Genomic DNA, 9,104 nt, shown 5'->3' on the forward strand with positions numbered 1-9,104 from the left:
AAATCCAGCTTTGGTTTTGCTTCATTGTCTCACACAATTGATTCTAGGGGCTGGTTTTAGTGTACCCATAGTTTTCTAAAACAGGGGGCACACTTGTAAGGCTGAGATCGAATCCCGTTTATCGAGGAACGATCCTAACGGTTCTCAAAAACCTATATATACTCCCTTGATCATGGCCCTCATTGCTCATCACTTCATTTCTTGCTCTCTAGACTCAAATCTGAGGATCCTAACCTTGGGGAACCTCCTTTTGAGTTATCTTCTGCCCTTGGACCTTTTGTAAGTGTCCTTCCTTGCTTTGTTCATTTTATTTGGCTCTTAAAGCCGAAAAGTCAAACGTTCCGATAAACGCTTTGACTATTAGTTAGACCTTGTACGGTTAAGCCATGGTTCGCAACGAACATGGCTACGTGATCGTGATTAGGTAGGTGTTAAACCCTCAAAAGGGCACCTCCTAATTACCACGTTTGCTTAGTTAATTGTCGGGTCAAAGTAATTAAATAAAAAGTCAACGAGTCGTTCTTTTTAAATGAAATTCATAACTAAAGATGTAAAGGCAATAAAATCAGTTTTGTCACTTTAATAACTTGGTAAATATTAATTGAACATGTCTAGGCATGTTCAACCCGACAATTCTAAGTTTAGGCTCGGTTCAGAACCGAAAGTCGCAAAAGTTGACTTTTGCTTTAACTTTCAGTTCTGACCCGAATTAGCTTAGTTTGTTTATGCCTTAGGGTTCCTTTGTGACCATATTATATGTTAGTATAACCCCCTGAAGTTACACTACTTGGTCCTTTAGAATTAGAGTTCATATGCATGTTTCCGTTATATGCTTAAAGTTGACTATTATGCCCTTTTGACCTTAAAACGAGATTTTTGAAAATGTGAAAGGACAATAACCTTTGTTACTGATTTATAAACTTGTCCTAAAAATTTGACATCAGTTTGAGGTCTAGAATAGGAGTTATGCGCAATAGCGTAAATTGAAAGCTTTTTATTAATTAAACGACATTTTCGGCATAAAGCCTATTTAAACCCAAATTTTGACATCAAACCTTTTACCTACGACATGGTCTGCAACAGACATCGTCGTAGGTCTCAGACACATCAAAATCAAATCTCACCTCACACGTCTATTATTTACTAAAGCTCAGGAACACGTCGAAACACGTATCACATACACACATAAGCACATAATCACAGATCCACGTAGTCACAGAAGCACATAAGCACGTAGGGCACAGAAGCACAGAAACACAGAAAACACATACGTATTTAATCACAGAGGCAGCCAGAATACAGAAACCTATCATTCAAGTTCGCGTGTCGTTCGAGTATAGCGATCGCGTATAGCATATTGAGTATTATAGCAAAATCGTATGGCATGTCGAGTATAGTATCAGCGTATATCATAGCATAATATCGTCTAGATTTGCAGCGACTTGCTAGCGTATTGAGATAGAAGAGCAATGCGAGTCATGTGTGTTGATTGAAGTGATAGCAAAAATCGAATAATCCTCCAAAAATTTAAACACATAAACAGGTAATTACACGTAAAAACACATAAAATTGACGAATGGTCAGAGTGGCAAGAAAGGGAAACTAGCGCCTCGATATGTTGGACCTTTTAAGATTCTGGAAAGGATCGGAAAAGTCGCCTACAGACTCGAACTACCGGAGGAACTCAGTAACGTCCACCTGACTTTCCATGTGTCAAACCTCCGAAAGTGCCTAGCAGATCATGATTTGATTGTAGATCTCGACGACCTTCAAATAAACGAAACGCTACACTTCGTGGAGAAGCCTGTTGAAATCATGGATCGCCAAACCAAGCAACTCAGGCGCTCGCGCATTCCTATTGTGAAAGTCCGATGGGAAGGCAAACGAGGCGCAGAGTTCACTTGGGAACTCGAAAGCGACATGAAGGCGAAGTACTCGCAGTTGTTCAAGTGAAAGTCTAGAGAGAGAAAGTTCTCAGCGTAATTCACGGTGATGTACAGCTTTCAGCCTAATTTCGGGACGAAATTCCCTAAACAAGGGGAGGTTGTAACACCCCGTGTTACCGAATGTTAAAGTCAAAGTCAAAGTCAAGATTGACTCCTTTGACCATAGTTAGTCTATTTTACGTTTGCGATTACGTTAGTTGTATTATGTGGAGTATAAGTTGAAGTCGAATTAATCGAAGTTTATTTATCAACGCGAACCGCATTACGACTGTGAATAATAGGAAGTAACAATGCGATAAAGTTAATTAATCAATAATCAAGCTAATCCAATCATCATCGAACTCGAAACTCGAATCATGCAACCTTGGTGTTATTATACGTGCGTGTATGCCTTGTGTGTTACCTGTGCATGTTTACTTTATGTATGTGTGGTAATCAGTGTTGCAAAAATCGGAATTAATCGGCGCCTAGGCGGCGCCTAGGCGCTAGTCGGCCATGAACTGATTAATTTTGAGCTAGTCGGACCATTAGTCGGTAGTCGGTCCAAGCCGGTCCTAGTCGGAGCTAGGCGGTCCAAGTCGGCCCAAGTCGGCCAAATCGGATTTAGGCGGCCCAATTTTATTTTGTTTATATCTGGCCCAAAAAAGCATTTTTTAACCCATTAAAACATATTGGATGAGGCATTGACTAAACCTAGCCGTCATACATTATCCCCACTTCTTCTTCTGTACGCCATTTGGATTTTGGACCACAAAAAGCATAAAAGGCAAGCAATTGGATGATTTTGGACCATAGAGGCACAGACAACAAGCAATTGGGCGACATTAACAATTTAACCAGTATGCTTTTACATTGTTTGTGTTTATATATTTGATTATGTTTTGTAAATGGGGTAAAACTTGAACTTGAACATGATTTATGTATTAATTAAGCAAATTAACATGTTTAGTGCCTTGTATAAGTTGTATTGTAAAAGAAAAAAACGAGATTTGGCCAACATAGTTAATGCAATACATGCTCAAAAGTTTTTAATGAAATATGTATAATGGCCGACATGTTTAAACAGAACTCATATAATAAATCATGTTCAAGTGGCTTATATTTTGACCCATTAAATATATTTTATAATTTGAAACTGGTGGTGTTAAATAGTATTAATATTTTAATAATATAGTTGTATATTATGATTTAAAATTAGTGGTGAAACAAGGTAATGGTTTGACAAACACTTAGGCCTTTCTTCTTTCTTATTCATTTGACAGATTGCTACTTCTAATGTCATAAATGGAATCAACTGGCAATAAAAAGCTTAAAAGGAAGTCTGATGATATAGGATGGGAATATGGACAATTGGTGGATCCAAATAACTTAGATAAAACTCAATGTAATTTATGTGAAAAGGTTATGTCTGGAGGAGTTTATCGATTGAAACAACATATTGCGGGCATAACGGGAAATGTGGCGGCTTGTCGAAAAACAACAAAAGATGATCAAGTGAGGGTTAAAAATGCTCTTTTGGAGACCCAAAACAAAAAAAAGGCTAAGCAAGATAGTGATGATTCTTTAAGAGCCGAGGTAGACATTGATAGTGAACCGATTGACCTCGATGATTGTTTTGGAGAGTTGAAGCCACCTCGCTCATTTGGTCCTATGGATAGATTTCCAACTTCCCAAGGCAGCAAAGGAAATGTTAAACAAAGTAATCTTAGCAATGTTGTTAAAAAAGAACAAATGATTCGTGTAAAAGAGTACGTTTGCCAGTGGGCGTATGAATCCGCAATTCCATTTCATGCCTTTGAGAGGGATAGCTTTAAAACAATGGTGGAGGCGATTGGTCAATTTGGTCCTAGTTTCATGCCTCCTAATAGATATGAGATGGGAAATACTTTCTTAAAAAAACGAGTCGAAAAGACTAAAAATTTATTGAAAAAGTACCAGGAAGAATGGAAATATATAGGGTGCTCCATTATGACTGATGCGTGGTCCGATAGAACAAGAAGAAGCATCATGAACTTGTGTGTCAATTCCAAGTTAGGTACTATTTTTTTGTCTTCTAAAGAATGTTCGGATGAATCGCACACAAGTCAAAACATATTTGAGTATGTGGATAAATGCATTGAAGAAGTTGGTCCTGAAAATGTGGTTCAAGTTGTGACCGATAACGCATCAAATAATATGGGTGCGTCAAAATTGATGAAGGAGAAAAGACCAACAATCTTTTGGACATCTTGCGCGACTCATACTATAAATCTCATGCTTGAAGGTAATTAGTTGAACTATTTTAGTTTTATTATATATTGTAACTTTGTTATTGTCTAAAATCTAAACATATAACTTTATTTAATTTTGAAGCTATCGGTGGATTAGAAAGGTATAAGAAAATTATCAATCAAGCCAAAAAACTAACTGTGTTTATCTATTCTCACCACAAAACGTTGGCTATGATGAGAAAGTATACAAAGAAAAGGAATATAGTGAGACCGGGAGTTACAAGGTTTGCTTCAGCATTTCTTACCTTACAAAGTTTGTCCGAAAAAAAAAGTCAACTTAGGCATATGTTTTCAAGTAATGAATGGGAGATGTGTAAGTTTGCTAAATTGCCAAAAGGGGAAGTTGCTTATGAAATAGTTGTATCTCCGTTATTTTGGAAGGGTGTGACAACATGTTTGAAAGTTTTTGCACCATTAGTCAAAGTCCTTCGAATTGTTGATGCGGATTGGAAGCCTTCAATGGGTTTTATATATGGTGAGCTTCAAAAGGCAAAAAAAGAAATTATCAAGGCTTTAAATGATAACAAAAATGCATACGAGCCTATTATGGATATTATCTCAAAAAAGTCATCCAAAAGGCTTGATACTTGTCTACATTTGGCAGCCTACATTTTAAACCCATATTATTTTTATAATAATCCGGAGGCCCGAGATGATTTAGATGCTAATGATGCGGTAGTTGAACTTGTTGGAGTTTTATTTCCAAAAGATTATGATATGCAAAACAAAATTTTGGGGGTTGAGTTGCCAATCTACAAGCGTAAGCAAGGAAAGTTTGAGCGTCCAGTCGCTCTCAAAGCATGTGCGGTCAACGACGAGAACTTTGATCCGGGTAATTTAATAATTAATAATATCATGTGTTATAATTTTATGTGTCTTTTTATTTAATATATTATATTTTTTTTATTAACATTATAGCAAACTGGTGGGAAACACATGGTAACTCAACTCCAAATCTAAAAAAGATTGCTATGAGGATACTTTCATTGACTACTAGTTCGTCGGGATGTGAAAGAAATTGGAGCATGTTTGAGGGGGTTAGTGGCTTTAATGTTAAACAATTTAATAAATATAATTTATTATTACTTAAGCTTATTTTTGAATTTATTGTTTGTTTTGAACATATTAGGTACATACAAAAAAGAGAAATAGACTCATGGCGAGTAAAATGAATGATCTTGTTTTTGTACAATTTAATTCTAATTTGATGGAGAAAAACAAGAAAAGAAGGTTGAGAAATCGTGAATCACTTAAAGCCGATGATGACAGTGAGGCTAAAGAATGGATTGTTGATGTAGATGATGAAGAAGAAGAAGAAGAAGTTGAGCCGGGGCAAACTTCAAAGGCAGTTGATGATGACACGGGTGTTAATGAAATATCAGGTAATCGAAAAAGTGCTAGGATAAGTGCTAAGAAAAGTGGATCGAGACAACTTTATGACGAAGATTTTATATCAGATGAGGAAGTAGATGAGGAGGTTGAATATGAGTCGGATGGTGTTGAAATCATTGAGCACTACGGGGAAGACGATGAGGATCTTGGAAATATTTGATCTTTAAAAATGTTTGAACTAATATGTTAATGTTTGAATGTTTAAATACTTGATTTGCTATGTTTTAAACCTCGTTATTTGAATTTTGAACTAATTTAAGTATTATATTGATATTAATGTGTGTTTATTGAATGTTTAACTACTTGATTTGCTAGGTTTTAAACTTACTTGTTTGAATTTTGAATTATTTTTAAGTATTATATTGATATTAATGTGTTTGTATATATATAAATTTAAAAAATACATATAAAAATTCTGATCCGATTAATCCCGATTAATCCCGATTAATCCCGATTAATCCCTAGTCAGTACTCCACCGCCCGACTAGCGCCTAGCGATCTCTACAACACTGGTGGTAATCAATCGAAACTCAAAACGAAACTCGAAACTCAGTCGAACTCAATCGAAATCGAATTATGATAATTGGTGGCGAAAAGACAGCGCGAGACATAGATGATTGTATGTTAGATATAGTGGTTGGGATTAAAAGTAATTTGAATAGGAAACTCTATCATATTCTCGTCAATCGAAATCGAAATATCAAAAATCGTCGCACCGAACACTCGAATCAGGCAGCTGAACGATCAGGCTCCCAGCCGATCGAACAGCCCAGCCGACCGGACTGCTGTCCGATCGGACAGGCTGTCCGATCGGGATGCCTGGCCGATCGGCCAGCCCTTTCCTCTTTTGGAAGCCTATAAATACCCCTATCATTGTCATGCTTACCACTTTTGGAAAGCTCTGACCGACCAGCTCGTGCTCCCCTTCTTTTCTCAGATTCCTTCCGATTCCGGTAAGATTTCATCCTAAATCTTGTACTTTCTTAATCTATACACACTCCTACACCTTTCTATCTTTCAAATCTTGATTTCTAACCGTGAAATCATCAAGATTCAAGTGTTCTAGGATGATGTCATCATGGTGTTCTTGAAGAACTTCATGTTTTGGCTTCAACCCACCAAGAATAACTTGGATCTAGCCGATTTCCACATAAACAAACAAAGATCTAGCATAGATCTAAACATTTACACGGTGAAAAGGATTGAAGGAATGTTTTCCAGCTTTCTTTCAACTCTTTTACACTTAATCTCTTCAAACCGGTAGAAACGGAGTTTGAACCGACTCACTTATCATCCTAATAGTTGTGCGGTTCAAGATTCGGGTTCTATCCACGAGGTTCACCGATTTCGGATTAAACGTTAAAACTCCGTTCCGAACAGTTCACCGGCCGGGCTTGGGTGATTCCTGTCCGAGCAGGAGAAACAAGTAAGAACGAGGGTTCTATGGTTCAACTCGTTGTCAAAATACCTCGATATGACGTCAAACAATCAAAACAGCCAAGTGTTAGACGAACAAGTCGACCAGGTCAGGAAGCTGACCGATCGGGCTGACTGTCCAAACGGACAGCCCAGCCGATCGGATAAGCCAGCCGATCGACCAGGCCAACCGATCGGCTAGCACACGGCCCCACCCTTTAACAATTTCATGAAGTCTAGTATTGAACGAAGTGCTGTTCGATCGGACTATGGTCTGATTTGAATTACTCTTCGGATCATGAGATACTATGCTTCATGTAACACCCCGTGTTTTCGAATGTCAAAGTCAAAGTCCAAGTCAACTTAGACTACTTTGACTGATAATAGTTCATTTTGCTTTTGTATTATGTGGAGTAAGTGATGTCTAAATAAAATGATCTAATGTTTAATCAATGCGACCGATTTACGACTGTGAATAGTAGGAGGTAACAATGCGATAAAGTTAATCAATCAGTAATCAAACCGATCTAACTATCATCGAACTCGAAACTCGAATTACGCGAATTTTGGTGTGGTTAAACGTGTGTGTGTGCCTTATGTGTTACCTGTGCGTGTTTACTTTATGTTTTGTATGGTGATCAATCGAAACTCAAATCGAAACTCGAAAAGCAATCAAACTCAATCGAAACCGACATCGAAACGTGAATTACAGATGATTGTATGTTAAATATAGTAGTTGGGACTGAAAGTAATTTGGCTAGGAACTCTATCGTATTCGTATCATCGTCCATCGAAATCGAAATATCGAAAACCGTCGCGAAACACTCGAAAAGGGTTGCTGATCGAACAGGAAGCACCCTGATCGAACAGGCCAGCCGATCGAACAGGCTGTTCGATCGAGCAGGCCATTCGATCGGAGGTCCTGGCCGATCGGTTGACACTTTCCTCATTTGGAGCCTATAAATAGCCCTGTCATTGTCACTCTTTCTACTTTTGGAAAGCTCTGACCGAACCAGCCCTTGTTCTTCACCTTTTCTCAGATTTCTCTCAACTCTGGTAAGTTTTCACCCTAATTCTTGTACGTTTTGTATCATTACACGATTCTACACCTTTCTATCTTTCAAAGTTCGATTTCTAACCATGAAATCACCAAGATCTAAGTGTTCATGGATGATGTCATCATGGTGTTCTTGAAGACCATCATGTTTTGGCCTCATTCAACCATGAATAGCTTAGATCTGACCGATTTCCACATAAACAAACTAAGGTTTGTAAGAATCTTAACATTCTCATGGAAAAGAAGATTGAAAGAAGGATTTCCAACTTTCTTTCAACTCTTTTACACTAAAAACCTTAAAACCGATAGAAACGGAGCTCGAACCAACTAACTAATCATTCTAACAGTTAAGAGGTTCAAGATTCGGATTCTATCTACAAGGTTCACCGACTTCGGGTTAAACATCAAACTACCGTTCCGAACGGTTCACCGGCTGGACTTGGGTGATTCCTGTCCGAACCGGTGAAGCAAGTAAGAACCCACGTTCTATGGTTTAACTCGCTGTCAAAATACATTGAAATCATAACAAATAATCAAACAGCCAAGTGTTAGACGAAAGGCCGACCAGGTCAGAATTGCTGGCCGAACGGCTAGGCTGTTCGAACGAACAGCCCAGCCGATCGGACATACCAGCCGAACGATCGGGCCAGCCGATCGGCTAGCACATGGTCCCACACTTTTCAAACTTCATGAAGTATGCTATTGACGAAGTGGTGTTCGATCGAATATGCTACTCGAATTGGTAAATATTACTCTTCGGATTATGTGATACTATGCTTCAACACTTAATCGATTTTCCAAACTCGTTCGTAGTATGGAGTGCCACCCGATCGAGCATGCTGTTCGATCGAGTGACATCCTGTTGAGGACTACTTCTGAAGTTCCTAACCGATCGGTTAAGCCGGCCGATCGAACAGACCATTCGATCGATCGACCTGAAAGGTAAGAACACTTCAGTGTTCACAAATGCTACAACGATGACTTCAAAAGTTCAAACCATCATACACAAACACATCAGAGGAA

General features: G+C 38.3%; 2 protein-coding genes across 2 annotated transcripts; both read left to right on the forward strand.

Annotated features, from left to right (window-relative positions):
* The first annotated feature begins 3,230 nt into the window (after positions 1–3,230).
* LOC118479311 lies at positions 3,231–5,176 on the forward strand. The gene is made up of 3 exons (XM_035974972.1): positions 3,231–4,209; positions 4,299–5,023; positions 5,135–5,176. Exons 1-3 carry the CDS (start codon positions 3,231–3,233, stop codon positions 5,174–5,176), a joined length of 1,746 nt encoding a protein of 581 aa, XP_035830865.1.
* On the forward strand, positions 5,147–5,809 carry LOC110944139. Its single transcript, XM_022185854.2, has 2 exons — positions 5,147–5,253; positions 5,346–5,809. The coding sequence occupies exons 1-2, from the start codon at positions 5,188–5,190 to the stop codon at positions 5,766–5,768; spliced, it is 489 nt and encodes a 162-aa protein (XP_022041546.2). The 5' UTR covers positions 5,147–5,187; the 3' UTR covers positions 5,769–5,809.
* The last annotated feature ends 3,295 nt before the right edge of the window (positions 5,810–9,104 follow it).

The sequence above is a fragment of the Helianthus annuus genome, chromosome 7 (genome assembly GCF_002127325.2).
Source record: "Helianthus annuus cultivar XRQ/B chromosome 7, HanXRQr2.0-SUNRISE, whole genome shotgun sequence".
Taxonomy (NCBI): domain Eukaryota; kingdom Viridiplantae; phylum Streptophyta; class Magnoliopsida; order Asterales; family Asteraceae; genus Helianthus; species Helianthus annuus.

Coding starts and splice junctions, on each gene's coding strand:
- LOC118479311 (XM_035974972.1), top strand. CDS start 3,231: ATGGAATCAACTGGCAATAAAAAGCTTAAAAGGAAGTCTGATGATATA. Junction 4,210..4,298: donor TATAAATCTCATGCTTGAAG/GTAATTAGTTGA, acceptor TTAATTTTGAAG/CTATCGGTGGATTAGAAAGG. Junction 5,024..5,134: donor TCGCTCTCAAAGCATGTGCG/GTCAACGACGAG, acceptor TTAACATTATAG/CAAACTGGTGGGAAACACAT.
- LOC110944139 (XM_022185854.2), top strand. CDS start 5,188: ATGAGGATACTTTCATTGACTACTAGTTCGTCGGGATGTGAAAGAAAT. Junction 5,254..5,345: donor ATTGGAGCATGTTTGAGGGG/GTTAGTGGCTTT, acceptor TGAACATATTAG/GTACATACAAAAAAGAGAAA.